The sequence below is a fragment of the Gossypium hirsutum genome, chromosome D07 (genome assembly GCF_007990345.1).
Source record: "Gossypium hirsutum isolate 1008001.06 chromosome D07, Gossypium_hirsutum_v2.1, whole genome shotgun sequence".
Lineage (NCBI taxonomy): Eukaryota > Viridiplantae > Streptophyta > Magnoliopsida > Malvales > Malvaceae > Gossypium > Gossypium hirsutum.
In genome coordinates this window covers 59285918-59308963 of record NC_053443.1, presented here as the reverse complement: position 1 = coordinate 59308963, position 23046 = coordinate 59285918, and the positions used below count along the sequence as shown (strand labels likewise).

General features: G+C 35.7%; 3 protein-coding genes across 7 annotated transcripts; 1 reads left to right on the top strand and 2 right to left on the bottom strand.

Moving 5' to 3' along the window:
* The first annotated feature begins 12712 nt into the window (after window positions 1–12712).
* Window positions 12713–16419, top strand: LOC107935843 (putative pentatricopeptide repeat-containing protein At2g01510). 2 transcript variants are annotated; one of them, XM_016868463.2, is made up of 2 exons: window positions 12713–15413; window positions 15718–16419. In XM_016868463.2, the coding sequence occupies exons 1-2, from the start codon at window positions 12837–12839 to the stop codon at window positions 15808–15810; spliced, it is 2670 nt and encodes an 889-aa protein (XP_016723952.1). In that variant the 5' UTR covers window positions 12713–12836; the 3' UTR covers window positions 15811–16419. The 2 variants fall into 2 exon arrangements, with proteins under 2 accessions (XP_016723952.1, XP_016723951.1); XM_016868462.2 differs by having other exon boundaries at window positions 12713–16419.
* Window positions 16250–17218, bottom strand: LOC107935844 (MAP7 domain-containing protein 2). The gene has a single exon (XM_016868464.2). It carries the CDS (start codon window positions 17043–17045, stop codon window positions 16467–16469), a length of 579 nt encoding a protein of 192 aa, XP_016723953.1. The 5' UTR covers window positions 17046–17218; the 3' UTR covers window positions 16250–16466.
* Window positions 17219–18436: 1218 nt separating this feature from the next.
* On the bottom strand, window positions 18437–22302 carry LOC107935849 (aspartokinase 2, chloroplastic). 4 transcript variants are annotated; one of them, XM_016868472.2, is made up of 13 exons: window positions 21521–22302; window positions 21361–21443; window positions 21213–21253; window positions 20915–21069; window positions 20456–20605; window positions 20256–20351; window positions 19890–20006; window positions 19574–19693; window positions 19404–19496; window positions 19196–19318; window positions 18972–19088; window positions 18752–18814; window positions 18437–18663 (listed from the first exon to the last, which is right to left on the bottom strand). In XM_016868472.2, the coding sequence occupies exons 1-13, from the start codon at window positions 21935–21937 to the stop codon at window positions 18562–18564; spliced, it is 1677 nt and encodes a 558-aa protein (XP_016723961.1). In that variant the 5' UTR covers window positions 21938–22302; the 3' UTR covers window positions 18437–18561. The 4 variants fall into 4 exon arrangements, with proteins under 4 accessions (XP_016723961.1, XP_016723962.1, XP_016723963.1 ...); XM_016868473.2 differs by having other exon boundaries at window positions 19202–19318; window positions 21521–22296; XM_016868474.2 differs by having other exon boundaries at window positions 21608–22290.
* Window positions 22303–23046: the final 744 nt, after the last annotated feature.

Sequence of the window (23046 nt, the reverse complement as noted above, 5' to 3'; positions counted from 1 at the left end):
AAGATAAAGTACGTCAACGGCTAAGATCAAAAGGTATCTACAAATCAAATCTCTAAGATTACAAAATTATATCTTCTAAGATTTCATATCATATCTACGATTGCATATCCTTGAAGATTATGTTTCCATATGTGACAAGCTTGTAGATGGGCCTTCAATCTCTTCAAGTAATGGGTCAGTCCGATCGGGCCAAATGACCTCCTTCCCACTTGATGATTGCACGAATGTGTCATGGTTGCGGGCTCCCATGCACAACCCATGACACTAGTGCGTGCCAAAGAAAGGAGGTATTAAAATTATAGAGAATGAAAATAACGAATTAATACGAACTAGAATGATTACAGGATGGAGAATTTGCATAGATTACCAAAAGTTGAACAATGCGACTAAAAACGATCACTTTCCTTTACCATTTTTGGATCAAATGCTGGATAGACTCACTGGTAAGACTATTAATATTTTTTAAATGGGTACTCAGGGTATAATCAGATCACAGTAGCACCGGAGGATCAACACAAAACAACATTCACATGCCCAAACGGTACATTTGCATTTATACGCATGCCATTTGGTTTATGTAATGCACTTGCTACATTTCAAATATGTATGATGGCTATTTTCACCAACATGGTTGAGAAGTATTTGGAAGGTTTTATGGACAACTTTTCAGTGTTTGGAGACATTTATAATGATTGTTTAGCCAATCTAACCAATGTACTAAGGCAGTGCGAAGAAACAAACCTTGTACTCAACTGGGAAAAGTGTCATTTCATGGTACGAGAAGGTATTGTTTTGGGGCACCAAATAACGAGACATGGAATCGAGCTAGATAAAGCAAAGGTAGATGTTACAGAGAAACTCCCACCTTCAACATTTGTAAAAGGTGTTAGGATTTTTTTGGGACATGCTGGTTTCTATCGAAGATTCATCAAGGACTTCTCCAAAATTGCTAAACCCTTATACAAATTATTGGAGAATGACACAACATTCAACTTTGAGGAAGAATGTTTGAAAGCTTTTAATGATCTGAAGAATTGGTTAGTTTCGGCACTAATTATCGTCACACCGATTTGGGATTTCCCATTTGAGTTAATGTGTGATGCAAGATCAACTTGTTTTCATCATGTTAACATGTTCAAAATTATTTCCATGGCAACTCGATCTCTTATGGGTTTGGAAACCAAATTAATTCTCTCAGGTCTTTTACTTAGTTAAATATGCATGTTACTAATCATATTAGACTAAGGGTTTCTTAGCATTTATGCAAGGTTACAAGGGCATTTACGTTTGTAACAGTTTAACTACATAAATCTAAAACCATGTAAGATAATAGAGCTAACTAAAGATATTATGAACCTTAACTAGTCGGTTTTAATTACCTAAATTAAGCATTGCACTTTTTAATTATGTGTCTAGTAGCCGTCGTCTGGTTAGGATTGCTCAGCTAATCTAAATGCACCCAATCACGTATGAATGAAATGCATCATGATATTAATTGAAAACATAATCGACTAAAGCACAAAACATGTTAACATGAATTAAATAAATCTAATTAAATTAATATAATCATCCTAGCATATAGGAATTAAAACTTCATAGTTGATGTCAAAAACATAAAACTCAAAGTAAACATGTTTAAAATAAATGACAAGAGGAAAGAGTAAACTCTATTCAGTTCAACAGCTTTTTGGATCTATTCTGATTGACTCAATTCAATAGCCTTCCGAATCTATCCTAACTAAGGCATTCCTCCCTTCTGATTGAAGCTTTTTTTGCTAAGGGTTTAGAAGGTAGCCAGCTAAAGATTGCTTTTAATAAAGCTTTTGAGGCTAGATACTGGAGAGGGGATGGAAGGTTATGTAAGGGAAAATGGGAGAAGGAATTGAAAGAAAAATATTGAGAGTGAGAGAGGAATGTTGAGTGATGAGGAATGATGGAAAAATGAGGAATGACAATGTATTTATAAGTGAAGGTACAAGTTTGAGTTTACTAAAAATAGGTTTAAGTTTCCTTCCTTCCCTCTCTCATGTGGCTGGCCATGCTTCAAGGAAAAGGGATGACCAAATGGACAATTTCAACAGAGAAGTTGTTGGGTTGTTTTTTGATTATTTTCCAACTACAGGGACCTTTAATTAAATATCCAAAAACATATTTTGGGCAGCCATCTTCAAGTGCCTAAATTGGGCTTTTAATTCCCCTTGTTAGACGTTTTTTTAGTCCAATAACTTAGCAATCATGTCCGTCTTTTATTACCTTTCTTTACTGGGTCAAATAGTCAACCCCATGCCTAAAATTGCAAGGTCTTGCCATCCACATGGATAATTTGTGCATGGGCATCTTTTATTTATTAAAATCATGTCTTCAATGGACCTCCTACATAATGAAAAATACATACATTAACAAATTAACATGAATTAATATAAAATATGCATGAAAATCATGTAAGTAAGCATAATTTCACATACTTTCTAAATTCATGTCTAAAATTACTACTTAAGTAAAATTCACTCATTTCAATAATAATTACTCGAGATAAACATAATAATTAAGTAAACAGGTGGTAAAAATATATAGAAAAACCCTATATAATTTTGAGTTTACACACACCCAAACTTAAACCATTTCTCGTCTCGAGTAATGTTCATGCACAGTACAATTTTTTTTGCTAAGGCAATTTTACAAAAATGATAAAGTAGCATCAGCCTTCGCACATAATCATGCATCAATAAAATCAAGCTAAAAATACTCTTTATTCATAAGTAGCTCGAATACAAATATTTTTTCCAAACTTTGTACTAAATACATCATAATGTCAACATGAATCATAGTTTGCAATAAACAGATTTTTGGTTAAGATAGGTGCAAAAGAATATGATAAAAATCAAAAAAATGTGAATGTGGCTTATAATGTAGGTAATTTGCAATAAACATGCCATTGAGTTAAGTTTCAAGGGTTAAATTTCATAAGGTCGGCTTGAAAGGCTCAAACGATCCAAAAAAAGTGTGCCTATATCATATTAGAGTCTTATACCTCCTAGGATTTCACCTCAAGAAAGTTACTAAGTCAATTCTAAAGACTTGAATCTTCATACATGTCTATTTATAAAGAAATCAAATTTTCATGGCAAATTCTACATAAGACTAAGATCATACAAGCATTCCATTATTCAATGATAACATACGAATAACTTAGATAAAATAAAAAAATCATGCTTGCATTTGAATAGACTCATGAACAAATATTATTTCTGAATATACATTTATTTCAACATACTTAAGTAAAAAGATTGAAACATACTTTAAAATTCATACGAAATTGCCTTACCCCACTTTAAAAAGAATCAATGTCCTCATTGCGAAAACAAAGTAATGAATGAAAACTAAACACCAGGTAGGGTTGCAAGAAAATAGAGGTTAGTCATAAAAGCTGCTTAAGTACAAAGTCTTTCTAACAACCCAATCCTAGACATGTTCATTCTCATTACCACGTCACTTTATTTTATTTCGATTGAAGAGGCATTGAGCTTATTTTATTCATGTTTGCTATTTTATTATACGAAAGCAAAATACTAAATACTAAATAAAAATAAACACCTAAAAAGAAATAAAAACTAAAGAAAAGAATTTCCCCCTTCCTCCTCGTCTTCCTCCTTTGATGCTTCGACCGCGCTTTCTTTATCATCTTCCTTCTATGAGTCGAAGATATAATCTAGGAACTCAAGAACAAAAGTGTTAAAGATGCTTTTAAAAGTATCTCTTACATAATCGTCTTTAACTTTTGCATATTTCCAATAAGCTTATTGTTGGTTATGCATAAACGTCATCATATCCATCATAGTTGACAATTCTAATTTATTCATAGTGCTTGAAGAAGTGGGCATTGGAATAGTTAACTCAAGATCAATACTTGGTTCAACCGGCTTATTGGCATTTGGCTCATCTATTGGTTTAGAGACTTCTGGCTCATTTATCGGTTTAGTCTCATTCGGTTCTTCCTTCACTTCTACCTCTTCCGTTTCAGTAACTGAGTTAGCGTTAATTTTAAACTTGTTTGATGACTCATTTGTTTTTGGTTCTGTCAACTCACTTGGTTCAATTGGGTTAAATTCATGGACATTCTCCATTAACCTTTCAAAATCATGAGTTGTAATGCAACCTTGAACATATGAACCATTTAGATTTGCTTTTGTCTTAACTTAAGCCCTAAAGCAAAGAGAAATTATCAAGGATGGGAAATAAGCACTTCCAATTTTCTTTCTAGCACAATCATGGATCTCTTTAAGAATAATCTTCCCCACATTGATGGACCTTTCTATCATAATTGCATACAACAAAAGTATTTTCTCCATCGAGATGGTCGAATTGTGTGAGATAAGCATGAAACTATATCGAACAAAGTAAAACCATACCTTAGCCAACGACTTTAGATATTCCTTTTGATAAGAATGACTACCATATTTTCTTATAATCCATTGGGATCCTTAATTTGTCACAACATTAAGCACCCGTTGAAGAAAATCCCAACTTATGTTTGTCATCATGGAAAAGTATTCATCTTCTTCAACATCAAGTAGGTTAAATAAATCATTAATGGACTTAGAAGCTAGAGGTACCTTCTTCTTACGAACAAGAACTCCAGTAGCATCTGGCTTAGTTAAATTTGCATAGAATTCTCCAAATAACTCCTCATCAGGTAATGATCGTGTATCACAAAAATTATTCCAATTGAGGGCATCAATCGTCTTTCGAATTGGTAAAGGCACAACCATATTATCATTTCTTTCCAAGTTGAAACCTTTTTTCTAGCATCATAGGTTAATTTTTGAAGATGCAATTTTCTTTCACTTCTTCATTTTGAATCACAATGGGATTTTTGGCAGAGGTCTTGGAAAATCTAGTTCTTTTGCGAGATGTGGACATTTTTCTCGAAAATAAGCAAAGTTTCTACAAAAGAATTGAAAAAAAATTGGTAAAGGATGAGAGCAAGGTGTTGCAGCAATGATTGATTTGCGACAGTGACAAACTTACGGTGGCATGAAATTATACGGCGATAGGATGCGACGGCGAATAGGTTGCTCCGGAAAAAGTCGTGCGGTGATAGTACTAGGGGCTTGCGACAAGGAAGAAATTTCAAGATTTAGGCCGATGGCTAAGAAGGAAAATAATGAATGTAAAATAGCTTAAGGGTTTATTAGCACATCACCAGTTCTTTTAGGATTTAGTACACGGTTTAGACATAATTAATTAAATGTACTAATTTAAGAAAATAATTTCTAAATTTTTACTAAAAGCAGGTTTATGAAAAATTAAGGGTCTCTTAATTTAAACGAGGTTTTAATTCGCTCAACTTCATCATCCTATAGTGCTTGAGACGTTGACCATTAACTTTAAACGTACCTCCATAGTTGTCGTACAATTTTATAGCTCCATATGGATAAGCTTTGTAGATGGTATAAGGTCCTTTCCATCGGGATTTGAGCTTTCTAGGAAATAACCTTAGCCTTAAATTAAACAACACTTTCTAACCTTTTTTAAACTTAGGAGGTTGTATACGACTATCATGTCATTTCTTATATTTTTATTTACACATCTTGGCATTCTCGTATGAAAATAACCTCAACTCTTCCCACTCATCGAGTTGTAACACCCTTCTCTCACCGACTTTCTTAATATCAAAATTCAATTGCTTCAAACTCAGTGAGCTTTATTCTCCAATTCAAGCAACAAATGACATGTCTTTCCAAAAACTAACTGATAGGGAGTCATCTCTAATGGTGTCTTAAAAGTAGTTCGATAGGCCCATAGTTTATCATCGAGCCTTCAAGACCAATCTATTCTGTTAGGGTGCACTACTCTTTCAAGTATACCTTTGATTGCTTGATTCACCTTTTCAACTTGCCCATTCGATTGTGAATGATAGGCAGTAGAAATCTTATGCTTCACATCGTACTTGTCAAGCAACCACTTAAGCCACTTATTTACAAAGTGAGATCCTTCATCGCTAATTATGGCTTTAGGAGTCTCAAATCGTGTAAATATGTGTTAAAGTAAGAATTACATGACTACATTAGCATCATTTGTTAGGTACGCCTCAGATTCAACCCACTTGGACACATAGTCCATAACTACCAAGATATATTTGTTACCATGCGAAGAAGGAAACGCGCCTAGAAAATAAATGCCCCATACATCGAAAAGTTCTACCTCCAAAATATTTTTCAAGGGTATCTCTTTCCTCATTCATATGTTTCCGGTTCTTTGGCATCTATCGCAGTTCCTCACATATGCATAAGCATCCTTGAAAAATGTAGGCCAAAGGAACCCAGCTTGTAAAATCTTTGTTGCTGTACATGAACCACCAAAGTGTCCCCCACACGGAGATGAATAACAGTGGTACAAAATCTCATCAATCTCACTTCCAGCTACGCATTTCCTGATTATGTTATTTGCAGATTGTTTAAACAAAAACAGGTCATCCCAGATATAGTACCAACTATCATGAAGAAATTTCTTCCTTTCTTGGTACGTCATTTCTCGAGGAACTATTCCACGTGCTAAGTAATTGGCAAAATTAGCAAACCAAGGTGTTTCATAGATTTGACTTACCTCGAAGATATGCCCATCAGTAAAATTCTCATTAATTGGAACAAGTGAATAAGTTACCTCATTTGTTCCAACATTGGTAGATGATCGCCTACTTGATTTTCAATACCTCTTCTATCTTAGATCTCAAGGTCAAATTCTTGGAGCAAAAGTATCCATCGAATTAGCCTCGGTTTAGCATCTTTCTTCGTGAGTAAGTACTTTATAGTCACGTGATCAGTAAACACTGTAACTTTGGTACCTATAAAATATGAACAGAACTTGTCAAAAGCAAAAACTATAGCAAAGAGTTCTTCTTCAGTTATCATATAATTGATCTAGCCTCCTGTCAAAGTTCTTCTTACATAGTAGATAGAGTGAAACACTTTGTTCCTTCTTTAGCCCATCATAACTCTAACAATGAAATCGCTTGTATCACACATCAATTCAAAAGGCGAGTTCCAATCAGGTGTGATAATTATTGGGGCTGAAATTAATAGGTTTTTCAATTTTTCAAAAGCTTCTAAACATGTTTTGTTAAAATTAAAAAAAACATGTTTTTCTAAAAGCATACATAAAGTTTTAGAAATAAGCTACGGTGTTTTTCTTTGGCTAATATGATGTGGGCCCGTAGAAGCAGTAATAAGCATACATAAAGCAATTCTAAAGAAGACTCGTTGTATCATACCCAAGAACATGTTTTTCTTCGACTGACGTAATGTGGGCCCCTAGAAGTAGTAATAAGCTAGTTAATTTCATTTGTAAATTCGTCTTAAAAAATAATTGCTATTGGGATTTTGATGTGAATTATCCTAGAGTAATTCATGAAATTGTAATTCAAGATGCTATCAAAATGAAATTTAGGCCATTTATGGTCTTTTTTTGTTCAAAAAATTTTACCTCATTGTAAACCATTTCTTTCATGATAAAGTTAAGTCTCATTTGCTTATCAATCTTACCTTTTTCACCTTCCTCTAAAATAATTTTATGCATGCAAAAGGAAAGACTTATACCTCGTATGACAGCTATGGTCCAACCAATTACCTTCTTAAATTTCTTTAAGACAGCAATCAATTGCTCCTCTTAATATTCTGTCAGCTTCATTAAAATAATCACAAGTAAAGTAGAACTATTACCGAGATAAAAATATTTTAAGTGAGATAAAAGTACCTTTAGTTCGAGTTTAGGTTGTTCCTCGATTAATGACTTGGGTTGTACAATTTCCCAAACTTTCAACTCTAGCGGTTCAAACCGTGATGGTTGAATATAACTCCTCGGATTGGCTTCCATCAAATCCAAACCTTCATTACCTTTTTCATCTTCGAATGGTTTAGACTCTTAGGTGTTTTCCAACGGGTCTTCTTCAGAATTGCTTCCCATATAAACTAAGGTTTCTACTTCCTCCATTACTGAACACTCTTCTATCTAATCGGGAAACTTCATTGCTGTTAGAACATTAAACGTTACCTTATCGTCTTGAACTCGCATGGTAAGTTCACCTTTTTGCACATCTATCAACGTTCTTCCCATGGCTAGGAAAGGTCTCCCCAGGATAATCGGAACTTCCTTATCTGCTTCAAAATCTAAAACAATGAAATCAACAAGAAAAATAAATTTATCGACTCTTACCAAAACATCCTCGACCTTTTCTTTGAGATATGCTAACGATCGATCCGCAAGTTAAAGTGTTACAATAGTGGGTCTTACTTCTCCTATTCCCAACAGCTTAAAAATGGATTTGGGCATCAAGTTGATGCTTGCTCCTAAGTCACATAAAGCTTTACTGCAATATGATTCACCAATGTTGCAAGGTATCGTAAAGCTTCCAGAACCCTTCAATTTTGGAGGTTGCTTGTTCTATAAAAACGCACTACACTCATTCGTCAAAGTGACAGTCTCATACTCACTAAGTTGTTTCTCCTTGGACAAAATATCCTTCATAAACTTCACGTAATTGGGCATTTTTTCTAAAGCCTCCACCAACGGAATGTTGATGTGTAATTACTTTAAAACATCCAATAACTTCTTTAATTGTACCTCTTATTTCTGCTTATTCTACTGAAGTCTTTGAAGGTATGGAACTCTAGGTTGATATGGATAACTTTTCTGATGAGGCAAATCTGCAAAAGTAGGTGTTAGCTTTTCAGAATTCACTAGTTTAGGGTGTACCTCATCAGATTTTTCAGCATCTGATTTTTATGTTGTAGAACCTTCAACTGTTGGTTGACTTTCCTATTTTTCAGTAGGCTCATCTTCAACCACAACCTTTTTAGGCTCCAAAGTCTTACCACTTTGTAACTCTACCACTTTGCAATGTTCCTTACCTAAATTTCTCAGATTTTCTGTGTCGCTCAACAAGGCTCCTTGTGGTCTAATATGAAGCTCAATAGCTAATTAACCCATCAGGTTCTCTAAATTTTACAACGTTGTTGCTTGACTTTGGATCAAGGCATAGTTTTTCGCCTTGTACGCCTTTAACAAGTCTTTCAAACCATTTGATGATTCAGTTTGAGGTAGGTTTAGGGATTGTTGATTAAACATTTGGGTTTGGTTGGGTCTATGCTGCATCTGGCTGTTGTTCGGTCCATTTCCTTGGTTACTCTAGGAAAAGTTTAGATGGTTCTACCATAGTGGATTTTAGAAATTGGACTGCGGTCTTTGTCCACTTCTATTTTGATACTGGTTCCCTATATAACAAACCGATTCAGGATTTGAAGGGCAATTCTTGAAAGAATGTCCATGCCCACAGTATATGCAAGAAACTACCTCATACTGGCTTGGTGATTGATCTACAAAATTATTCAAACTGTTAGTGGTAAATTGTTTTAACATAGAGGAAATAGAAGATACCTAAGCTGAGAGTGAGGTCAGTGCGTCCACTTCATGCACTCCAGCTACACGTCTTCCTGAAACTGCTCAATTTGTCGGCCATTGGTAGTTATTACTTGCGATCCTTTCAATGATCTCATAAGCCTCGTTATAAGACTTAGACAAAATCGCACCATTTTCATAAGCATCCACCATTAATTTTTTATGTGCATTGAGACCGTTATAAAACGTCCCCAATTGGATATAGTGAGGAATCCCATGATGAGGACACTTACGAAGTAATTCCTTAAATTTTTCCCAAGTCACATACAAAGACTCGTCATCCAATTGTTGGAAAGTTGTTACCTTATTTCGCAACTTTATGTTCTTACTCGGTGGAAAATACTTAACCAAAAACCTTTTTGCTAATCCTTGCCAAGTAGCTATCGAAATTAGTGGCAATGAATTCAATCATGCACATGTTCGATCTCGCAATGAGTATGGAAACAGTTTTAACCTCAGCGCGTCTTTAGTCACACCAACTAACTTAAATGAATCACTCACCTCCATGAATAATAGAAGGTGCAAGTGTGGATCTTCTTTGGACATACCACTAAACTGGCCCACCGTTTGGAGCATTTAAAACATTATTGGTTTCAATTAGAATTGGGTTACCTCGATATTCGACCTTCTAATTCTCGAATTTAACTCATTGAAGAGTGGCACAGCGTATTGTCTGATGGCACGATCCCTATCATCAGCAATAAGGATTGGGTTGTGCACTTGTTCAACTTCATTTCCTCGTTTTGATTTCCAAGGTCCATCTCGGTTTGTCTTTGAGCAAATCTCTCACATCTTCTTTGTCTAAAAGTCCACTCGATTTTAGGGTCCACAGGTAATAGGTCAATGATTTGATTTATGCTCATAAAACACATGAGAAATAAATAATAAAGAATAAATTAGCAGTGTTAGAAATAAAATAAAATAAATAAGAACCAAATTGTAAAAAAAAAATCACAAAGAATGATTAAAGCAACAGTCCCCGGCAACGGCGCCAAAAACTTGTAATGAATTGTAACGTGTTTACGCAAGTGTACGTAGTCGTTCAAGTAATAAGTAAGTAAAAATGAGTTATTGTCTCCATAGGGACTGTATAAGTTTAAACAATTAATTACAAAATTATAATTAACAATTTGATGTAAAAAAACTCAATAAATTTGGATAGTAATGATTTGGTTAATTAAATGCAAGAGTGATCCCTAATGCAAAACTAATCTAGATGTAATTTACCTAAATGTATGAAATGAAGGCTTTAGCAACACAAACAATCACATTAAATGGGCTAGGATAATTATATTAATCAAATCAACTTACTTTCATCATGCTAACATGTTCGAAATTATTTCCATGGCAACTCGATCTTTTATGGGTTTGGAAACCAAATTAAGTCCTTTCGGATCTTTTACTTAGTTAAATATGCATGTTACTGATCATATTAGACTAAGGGTTTCTTAGCTTTTATGTAAGGTCACAAGGACATTTACGTTTGCAACAGTTTAATTACATAAATCTAAAAACCATGCAAGATAATAGAGCTAACTAAAGATATTATGAACCTTAACTTAGTTGGTTTTAATGACCTAAATTAAGCATTGCACTTTTCAATTATGCGTCTACTAGTCGTCGTTTGGTTAGCATCGCTCAGCTAATCTGAGTGCACCCAATCACGTATGAATGAAATGCATCATGATATTAATTGAAAACATAATTGACTGAGGCACAAAACATGTTAACATGAATTAAATAAATCTCATTAAATTAATATAATCATCCTAGCATATAGGAATTAAAACTGCATAGTTGATGTCAAAAACATAAAAATCAAAGCAAACATGTTTAAAATAAATGACAAGAGGAAAGAGTAAACTCTATTCAGTTCAGCAGCCTTCTGGATCTATTTTGATTGAGGTGCTCCTCCAAATTCATCTGTGCAAGAACTATCTACAACTTTATCTGCCACAACACGAATCTGGTGTTGCAATCGAACAACGGGATATCATTCTTCATTGTCACTATTATCGTGGTCGAGATAAGCAACCCAAAAGGCTCTAATACTAGTTTTTAAAAACTGAACGTCGATAGTGACAATATAGAACGATCACAAAGCAAAAGAAAGAAAAAATAAGACCACACAGATTTTATGTGAAAACCCTTTCGGGGAAAAGGCCACGAGTAGAGAAAAAGAAAATTCACTAATGTTGAAATTCAAATGATACAAGAGGACTTTCAACTTCATCTATTTAAAGGTTAAAAGACCTTATTCTAATCAATGTCAAATAAAAGAAGTATAGTTCTATATAGATTTTACTTGTATTTTATTTTATCATTGTATTTTATTTTAATAAAGATTTGAGTCACTCATTTCTAACAAAATTATTTTTCAAAAATGAAAATAGAAAATATTTGGAAAACCAAACGAGCCTAGGTTTTGTTTTGTTTCAAGAAATAGATGTTGAAAGAGCACAAATTGGTTTGCTCTCTGTACAAACTGATGTCCCAATTGCTATTTGGATAGATGTTTGAACACACATGAAAAAGCAGTTTAACAACAATTTACAAATTGAGAGTAAGGCAATGAGAGAAATCCACATACAAAATTTGTTAACGTAGTTCGTATTCAATAATCCTACTCTATGGAGTCTCACTCAGTGAATAATTTTATTTAGCAATCGCCTATCATGTATTAGCTTAAACTCAATCTATCCTTATACTAATAAGTAATTGCAACCCCAACAATGAACCTAATTGTTATAAATCACTCACCTAGAAATCTTACTTACAAATCAAAATAACTGTCCAATAAAATGCCTAACACAAAAATGCAAAAAATAATAAGTAAAGAGGATAAGACTTGATATGGAATTGTTGAATCATCCTCGTTCTACCTTTCCCAATTTCAATAAGTAGAAATCAAGATATAATAAAACAAGATTAATTTCAATAAGTAGAAATCAAGATATAATAAAACAAGCTTAAGGATCATCCGCTGATAATGTAACACACCATAATAATCAAAGTAAAAAAAAATGTTAACTTAACATTGCACTTAATTATACTAATGGCATGCCCAGATTGGTGTTCGATCAACTGTTCAAATAAGAGATACAAACATGTTAAGGTCTCAACAAATGTGATTTTCATTTTATTTATTTTTTTGGAAAATGAAAACATAAAAAAAAAGACAATTAAATTTTTTTAAAATGATTTAAAAAAGAAGAAGCAAATAAGTAAAAACTAGAAAACAAGCAATTAGATTCCAAAACAACAAACGCTACCTTACATTTCATTTAACCAAACATACGTGAGAATCGGAAATGTGACCAAACAATCGTGAAAATTGGAATGACGAAGTAGAAATAAGCATCCATGTATCCGAGACAGCTCTGATGCCAATCGCTGCAAATTTACTTCTAAAAGTAATTTATTTCTATCACCCAAGTAATCGCCGCAAGAAATTTCCTCAAGGTCGTTGGCACCGACGTAAACTATTCTTTGGAACGGTAATAAAAGTTGAATTGATTCACTCTCCCATCTCTACGACACAAGTGGAGGTCAATTACTGTGCTGAACCTCTGCCCATTTCGGCGCTTAGGTTGACACTCCCAATGAAACCATACAGACCAGCCTTTGCACTTAAAAACTTCTCTTCACTTGCACCCTCTAAACCTCCCATCTCCGTCCAAAATGTCGAAACTTTCATCGACGCCCGAAGCATCAAAACGGGTTTTGATCCAAACACATGCCGTTCCAACTTCATGGTTGAGAACCTCCTCAGAAAGGGCTATCTCTCGACAGCTCGTCAAGTGTTTGACCAAATGCCTAGCAGGAACACTGTCTCTACAAACATGATGATTTCGGGTTATGTCAAATCAGGAGATCTTTTGAAAGCTAGACACATGTTTGATACCATGCTTGATCGAACTGCAGTTACATGGACCATCATCATTGGTGGGTACGTGCAGAAGAGTCAGTTCCATGAAGCATTTAAGCTTTTCGCTGAGATGCGAAGACATGATACACAGCCTGATCCTGTGACTTTTGCTACTCTTTTATCAGGTTGCAATGACGCTGAGGCTGACAACGAATTGGTTCAAGTTCATGGTCTTGTTCTTAAGTTGGGTTACCATTCTAGTATCATAATCTGCAATTCTCTGGTTGATTCTTATTGCAAAACTGATCACCTTGATTTTGCTTCACGGGTTTTTGAGGACATGCCTGAAAGAGATTCTGTTTCCTTTAATGCATTGATCAATGGGTTCGCAAAAGATGGTCTAACTGAGGACGCAATAACCCTCTTCCTGCAGATGCAAAATTTAGGTTTCAAGCCTTCTGATTTCACTTTTGCTGGAGTTTTAAGTGCTGCTATTAGATTAAATGACTTGGCCTTTGGGCAACAAATTCATGGGTTTTTGGTGAAGACTGGATTCGTTGGGAATGTCTTTGTGGGGAATGCATTGCTTGATTTCTACTCCAAGTACGATTGTTTAGTTGAAGCCGGGAAGCTATTTGATGAGATGCCAGACTTGGATGGCATTTCCTACAATGTAATCATCACATGCTATGCGTGGTCTGGGCAACATGAAGAAGCTATTAGCCTTTTCCGTGAATTGCAGTTTACAGGCTTTAAACGGAGGCAATTCCCATTTGCAACCATGTTGAGTATAGCAGCAAATGTACTAGACCTGCGAATGGGGCAGCAAATCCATACCCTGGCTGTTGTGACTACAGCTGATTCAGAACTTGTGGTTGGGAATTCTTTAGTTGACATGTATGCAAAATGTGGCAGATTTGAAGAAGCTGAAAAGATATTCAGGAGTCTGGCCAAGAGAAGCACAGTTCCATGGACAGCCATTATCTCGGGTTATGTTCAGAGAGGATTCCATGAGGAAGGCCTGAATCTGTTCAATGAGATGCACAAAGCTGGTGTAAGAGCAGATCAGGCCACATTTGCTAGCATCTTAAAAGCATCTGCAAATTTGGCTTCACTATCACTGGGGAAACAAATCCACTCATTTGTAATCAGATCAGGTTATATGTCAAATGTTTTTTCAGGAAGTGCACTTCTGGATATGTATGCAAAATGCGGTTCCATAAAAGATTCCATTCAACTTTTTCAGGACATGTCTGAAAGGAATATAGTCTCTTGGAATGCCTTGATCTCAGCCCATGCTCAAAATGGTGATGCTAAAGCCACCCTTGACTCATTTGAAAAGATGGTTCAGTCAGGTTTCCAGCCAGATTCTGTCAGTTTCCTCAGTGTTTTATCTGCTTGCAGTCACTGTGGACTTGTTCAAGAAGGGTTGAGGTATTTCAGAACCATGACCAGAATACACAATCTTGTTCCTAAAAAAGAACACTATGCATCTATGGTTGATATGTTATGCCGGAGTGGACAGTTTAACGAGGCAGAGAAGTTGATGGATGAAATGCCATTCGATCCTGATGAGATTATGTGGTCATCAGTTCTAAATTCTTGTAGGATCCATAAGAACCAAGAATTGGCTAGGAAAGCAGCAGACCAGCTATTCAGTATGGAGGTGCTTAGAGATGCTGCTGCTTATGTCAGCATGTCTAATATCTATGCGGCCGCAGGCCAGTGGGACAATGTTGGGAAGGTAAAGAAGGCAATGAGGGAGCGTGGAATTAGAAAGGTTCCAGCTTATAGCTGGGTTGAAATAAGACACAAGCTTCATGTGTTCTCAGCAAATGACATGTTACATCCTCAAATGGAGGAAATCCGGAAAAAGATAGAGATGTTGTCAAAACAGATGGAGAAGGAAGGTTACAAGCCTGATACAAGTTGTGCCCTTCATGATGTAGATGAGAACATCAAAATTGAGTCTCTTAAGTACCATAGTGAGCGGTTAGCAATTGCATTTGCGCTGATAAGTACACCTGAAGGATCACCAATACTGGTAATAAAGAACTTACGGGCATGTACAGACTGCCATGCTGCAATCAAGGTAATCTCAAAGATCATTAGAAGGGAAATTACGGTGAGGGATTCAAGCAGGTTCCATCATTTTAAGGATGGCATCTGCTCTTGTGGGGATTATTGGTAGTTTATAGAGGGGTTATTGCGTTGTTAATGGCTTGATCTTCCATCGCATAATTGATTTCACCTCTGTATAAGATCACAACCATTCTGGAGCTCATTCATTTAGTGGTGAAACTTCTATCGCACAGAATGACTGTTCATTGATGTGGAGTTTTTCACAATGTATTGGCATTTCAGTTTTGATGGTTATAGATATGGTATCATTTCAGAAACCAGAAGTGGAGAGACAGCCTGCGTGGTGCGCTCTGGCATTGGCAAGTCGGGACTTTGAATCTGTACATGGAAGTGGGAATAGAATGTAAAAAGGACTAAAGTAATTAACAGTCATGGCATTTTTGGCCTAAAGTTTCCACAACGTCGCAGCAAAATTATTGGGTTGCAGGAGCAGGAACCTCAAGGAGACTCTGGACTTCAGGTATTGATAGGCAAACTAGTTGAATCATTCACTGGTCTTGCCTGCCGCATCTGAGGGATTGATAGACGAACTAGTTGAGTAAGTGAGAAGCAAACTAGCAAAGCAATAGATTATGAGGCCGCGCATGGTAGCATATCAAGCTGCTTTTTAGCAGTTCTTTGTTCAGTATTTGCAGAACTCCGACCTCTTAAAGGGGATATTGCATTCAGATTGAAGTCAAACATGCATGCTGTAATGGTTTTGCTTTGCTCATTTTTTGTAGTACAAACTGCTGTTATAGCAAGTGAGGCATTTTAATGAAATGCATAACAAGCTTACAGCTTAAATCGTTGAAAGGGGATTTAATTTCATCAAAATTTGCACTTACATATTCATCAAATCAATCAAAACATAATATCCCTTCTCCTTCCCTATCCAATTCAACTTGTCTTTCAAAAGAAACCAAACTAAATTTTAATTTCACTAATCCCAGATAAAGCAATGAAGTACACATTGAGAAAAAAAAACAAGAAAAACAAAACAAAGGTATTATTGTTATCATTATCACTTGTTCTTGTGAAGAAATTCATCAGGGACAACTTGAAGCAACTTCTTGTGCTTGGACTTAGCAATCTTCTTCAAAGTATTAGGATTAGTAATCTTCTGAAACTTAGTTCCAGACCTCAATATGTTCTCTTTCTTCTTCTTCTCTCTCTCCTCTCTCTTCTTTCTCTTCTCCACCTTATTTTGCCGTATCTCTTCCTTCAACTCGTTAATCCTCTCTCTATAAGCTCTCTTGATCTCCTTTTGCCTCTCCCTCTCCTCCAAGCTCGTCCTCCTTATGCTCACGTGCTTCGCTGACGCACGCTGCTTTCTTGGCTGCTTCCAGTTCCTACCAGACACCTTACCCGCAATCACGCCGTCGTAGGTGGGTTGACCGAAGGTGGGTTTATTGGGGTCGTCCGAGGAAGGCACGGCTGAACGCTTTGCGGGTGGGGGGCAAGAATCATCCACGTCCATGGAAGCGGCGGCGGGGGCAGCCTCGTCGTCATTGGCAACGATCTGAGATTCTTGTCGCTTTCGTTTGTACGTTTTGCCGCCGAAGCCTTCATCAAGGCGGCGGAAGTCAATAGTGCAAGCCATGGCGTTGGTCTTGCTTTTCTCTCTCTCCCTCTCTGTAAACCCTAAAATAAAATGTAGTAATTACCTTATCGCGAGTTATTATATAGGTAGCGATTTGACAGGCTAAGAAATCGGCCCATTAAAAGAGCCTTTTTATTCTGGCTCTAAGGGTCTTAGCCCTGTTCGGCATTATTCATGCGGCCGAAAAGTGTTCTTCAACCTATAAATAATGGAAAATGTTTTCTATTCAAACCCAAAAATTAGGGTTAAAGTATTTTTTATTTTTGAAATTCAACAAGTATAATCAAAATATAAATACGATAATTAAGCACAAAACTAAAATAATCCAAATTATAATTGGTAAATTAAAGCTTATATATGGCAACAATTCAGACGAAAATTAACAAACTAAAGTATTACTTGTAAAAAACACATAACAACATTCGAAGAACCACATAAATAATTGTATACCTGAATACTCAGAACTTAACCTAAATTACATCAAATATGAGTAAAGGAATTAAATATCAAATGTAGACATAGTAAAGAGATCATAATCATACTATGACGGAAGACAATTTAAACTAATGTGTAATATATATACAAGATAATAAAAAGTAATATTGGAACATTTTTGGTGAAAATGCAAGTAAATATTAATAATTTGTTAGTCAAATGATTGAAAAAAAGAATCATTTTCAGGCCAATTGAGATCAGGTCTAACCCTCTGTTTTGTTCGTTTGTTATGTAAATTAGCGTTTTGATAGAATATGACTCAGTTCAGTTGGGTGTTTTCAACACGCTGGAGGTCCCTATTTTCACTGCTGAACCATTGCAATGACGGCATAATTTCCTATTCAACCCTCTACACTCTACTCTTATCCTTCTAGTTTGGTTTTTTTTTTTCAATTAAAAAATGTAAATATATAAGCAAACATTTTACTTTTTTTATTTGTTATATAAAATATAAAATATTGATCTTTATAATAAATGTATAATAAATTTTATATAAATTAATCATAAATACGTTGCTATATAATTAATAAAAAAAAGTAGATACAAATATAATTTATCTTATTTATTATTTAACTAAATACAAATCTATTATTTAATTTATTTTACATACAAAATATAATACAACCTCTTTAATAATCATTTTACATTCCAAATACAATTAATCACTGATTTTTAATCTCATCACTACAATATCTAATCTCGTTATCATCTTTGCTTTTAATCTCACCAAAATTAATTAACCTCAACAATAATATTCATTTGATCATTAAATTAACAAATTTTGTATTCTCGGTTTTATCCACCTTCGTGGTGTTTTTTTTTTTTAATAAAAAGAATAATCTAATGGAAATTGAGAGGTAAAAAAGCATACATATAAACCAATCTTGGATTGGTGATCAAACAGGAAAACAGTCTAATTGTGTATTCGATTGCAATGAGTTATGAATCTGCTACAAGTTCTTAAGAGAATTGACATGGAACAATAATTTCGTAAAGCCAATGACTGACTATTTAATTGTATTCATTGATCTAATTCAGGGAGATCGCTTTCAAAGAATGTTGAATGAAGAGCCCTCACACACTGCTCCGCTTCAGTGTCATGTACTATCAATGATATGTTAACCTAACAAGTACCAACACAAGCTCCGTTTTATACTTGCATCACAATAAATGAAAGTTATTAAATGACCAACTCAAAGAAAAGTAGGCACCTTAGATGCACCCTGAGAGATCATCTGAACATTCACTCCATTGGTCCTTAACACGTGGAATGCCTGCATCACATTCCATTATCCATTAATACCAATGTTTACATTTCTAAACAAGATTGTCATCCATTGACAGACTCTATGTTTGCTTACTTCGAATATCTTCAATTCAAATTAGAAGATGATTTACAAGTTTTAGCATGACAGAAAATTATAGGAGTACCTTCTCAAGAATAAGTGAGGATCTCTGGACATTGCCAATGAGAGAAATGATAGATCTGTGCTGAAGAAGATTGACAACGGCAATTTTTTCGAGTTCTTCTACAACATGGTCAAGTTCCTATAAAGTGATACAAACAGTGAAGAAATTATTCAGAATCAGTCGGCATACAGATATAACATCTGTACAAGGTAATATCAATCAAAGCATGAAGAACGGAATCGTACACTTGCCTGCTGAATTAACTCTCTGCTCCAAAGTTTTGATGGATCCAAAGTCAAAGAAGTACTGACCTCACTAGTAGCTACAACATCCACTGAGATACCTAAATCTTCAAAGATCGAGAATACCTGCACACATAAAAGAGATCAAATCAACTGTACGAAAAAAACCAAACGGACAATTAGCACTAAATTTAAGAAATGGCCTTCCAACCTTTGCAAGAAAGCCAAATTGACCAAGCATGCGTGTGCTGACAATATCCAGCATGGTGACATTCCTCTTCAAAACGATGCTGGTCAGTACTGCCTGCAATAGGGAAAAAATGACTGAAGAAGTTGAAATTTCATTGAAAAACATTAAACAAGCAATCAGCTGCTACAGACCTTACTCATATCTCTATTCCTGGTGATGAGAGTTCCGGGAGCATTAGGATTGTAAGAATTTTTAACCCTGACAGGAATATCACCCTCTCTAGCTGGCCTCATAGATTGCGGATGCAGAACCTGAGGTAGGGCATGACAAACATCCAAATTTACTCAATTAGCCATTCTTCAATCAATTAAATGATAACTAAACTACTTCCAAGAATAAAGCACAATAGATTAGTCAAACAAACAATATGCAACTGTTATTCACCAAAGCTTGATAGTTACTAAGAAACAAAGGGAGGGGAAAAAGCAGCAAATCAATATATAGCACCTGAGCACCAAAGTAAGCAAGTTCAGCTGCCTCTTCAAAAGTCAGGTACGGGACAGGTTCTGCATGTTGATATATGTTAGGGTCACAGGTCAAAACACCATCAACATCTTTCCATACCTGTAATGAAGGAATGTATACAGTTATAATTTGTTCTAGAAAAAAAACCATTACTATAAACAGAGTATAAACTGGTGAGTACATATTTCCAAGCTTTTGCTACAACTTTTGGTCTGCAGTACATACTGCACATATAGATGCTTGTTGATTATTAAAATGATGGCATCCATCCCAAAAAATGAAAAGAAACAAATAAGGCAAGGGTATCATCGTACACAGCAGGTTCAGACCTTGGACATACGAACTGACCTGAATTTCTCGTAACCCCAATGCTTTTCCGATGGTTGTGGCTGTCAAATCACTACCACCCCTTCCTAAAGTGGTAATTGCAGAAGATCTCCACCCCTACAATCAGAAGTTAACACGATAAAAAGCAATACCAAACGATCCCACCAAGAAGCTCTTGTTTAAGAATGAAATCATTTCAAAAAGATATACAGCTTTTCTACCTTTCCAAGGAATCCAGTGACAATTGGGATTGCAGGATCACTGATCCAATCATCATTTAATCTTTTTGCAACAGCTGGGTAAGTTGCTTCCAAAATATCAGCATTTGTGAAGTCATCAGTGGTAATGAAACCAATTTCAAAGGCGTCATACTGCATATAGGACACTGACTTATAATTTGACTCACTATGGTGGTGGTTATGAGGAAATGCAGGGAAAAGAGTACTATGCATAAATGTAATTAAAAGTGAATCATGGAGAGGTCTAGTACCCTAAAACAATTTGAATTTTGAACCAAAAGAAATTCAACTTTAGAGTTAGAAAAACATACATCTAGGAATGTTTTACACTCCCACTAAAAAGAGAAGTCAAAAGTAGTTTTCATGGTGAGTAAATTATTTGATGACTATACCTACATATATAAAACCTAGATACAGCAAAACAGAAGGGAAACAACTTACTTGACGGGCCTTAACACCAATTTTATTCAAATATGCTGCAAAAATCCTTGTAGACATGCACTCTCCAAACGAAACTAAATAGTCTTTTGTTCGTAATGTTAACTCTTTCATCATAGCAATTCCCTTTAAGAGCTGCTCCAATACTTCTAGGTGACCTACAAAAGGGTTGTTCATACAAAAAAGGCAAGACAGAAACCATCATAAGTAACCCTAAACTAAAAGAACAGAAGAAGAGACGTCAATGAGAAACTGAAGCAAAAAGACTTGATGTCAACCCAAGGGTAGATTATAAACTCACCATCAACAATCGACCTTTCCACTCCAAGCTCATCAGCCGTCCTGGGTATTACAATTAACAAGAAGAGATAGCAAATTTCAATCAGAACCAACACCCAAGGGAGTGAAAAGGGAGGGGGGGGGAAGAAAATCATTTCAATTGCTCTTACCTATGATGCAAGTCTTTTATAAAGTTCAACTCTTCTATGGCATCTACGTTAGTGACACCACAGCTAACAGCTTTTTCTCCGGCCTAATCATCAAACAAAAAACCAACTTGTTAGCAAACCCTTGTATTCCTATAGCTTAAGAAATTGATGGATGAATCACCAGCAAAAGTTTATTGGTAGTCTTTCCCATGGCAGAAAGGACAATGACTGGTCTTTCATTGGGGAAACTGAGTATAAGGTCAGCAACCTCTCTCATTCGCTCAGCGGAAGCCACTGAGGATCCACCGAACTTCATTACACACGTCAATTGATTCTCGGCTTCTCCGGAACTTGCTGCTTCAAACTCATTCCGTTGGATAACATCCACATTCCCTCCTTGACAACAGACTCTAAAGACTCTACTTTCACAACAGCGTCTTAGGCTGATATTACGCAAGATAGAAGAATTTGAAGGCCTAAATGCAGCAAAACTGAGCAGAGTTGGCGACGCTGAATGGCATTGTAAAGAAGTCGTCTGCTTTGGAAATGAATAAGTCGGAGGCGTTTTCAGACCAGAAAATCGCAAGGAAGCCGCCATCACGCTTGACGGATCTCGGAAACTAGTTGTTTCGACGAAAAATAACTAAAAATAGCAAATACTAATCAAAGAGGAGATCAAGTGGAGAGTGAATAACGTAGGGATTGAAAGTGGAAAAGAAGGGGCAGTGGATGTGTTTAGTTAATTTACTTATTGAAAACAAACAGCCAAACAACAGGGTTGGTCGGGAGAGCAATTGCAAAAACCGGAGCGCCGCCTCCCCTCCTTTCATCACATCTGCCCTCGCTTTATTATTACCATTATATACTCTGATTTGTAATTTGGGTAAGTTCAATTTGATCTGACGGCGGTGGTGCAATCTTTGAATCTGTTTGATTTGGAGGACTTTGTTTTAGAGAATGGTACAGACAATTGAGAGTTCAGTTGAGGCATACAAAACAATTGAGCCGTGGTACAAGGCAAATCATTTCATTTGCGGTTAAAATCTCACATTTTAATTAATGTTTTCCAATAATATGTTATAGGATTATCTCGGCTATTTTACTAAAATAGTCCAAAAAAATATTATATTTACAAAATAACTTAGATTTAAAAATAATCACTAAAATAACCTGAATGAACAGTAAAATTCGGTTATGGCCTGTCAATGGCCGGAATCACCTCGTATTTTGCACTCATGATTGCCTGATAATTGTGTCAGACTTAAAAAAATAATTTTTTAGGTTTTGGCCTGTCAATGGCCGGAACCCGTGTATTTTTTTTAAATTGTGTAATACTGATATACAAAAAAGAGAAAAAAAAAATTCGGTGCTGACCTGTCAATGGCCAGCACCCCTGTATAGGAAAAAAAATTCGAGTTTTGGTCTGTCAATGGTCGACACTAGACTTGTCCATGGGTCGGGCGGCCCGGCCCGACCCGACGGCCCGCCCGAAATATGTGAGGGTTCGGGTAAAAATATAGGCCCGAAATATGGGCTTGGGCAAAAAAATGAGGCCCGTTTAAAAAATGGGCCGGGGCCGGGCTCGGGCTCAACTTTTTTGGCCCGAGCCCGGCCCGAATATAATAAATATATATTTTTTGTTTTATTTTTATTTTTATTTTTAAAATACTTTAAAAATATTTTTATTTTTATTTTTTATTTTTAAAA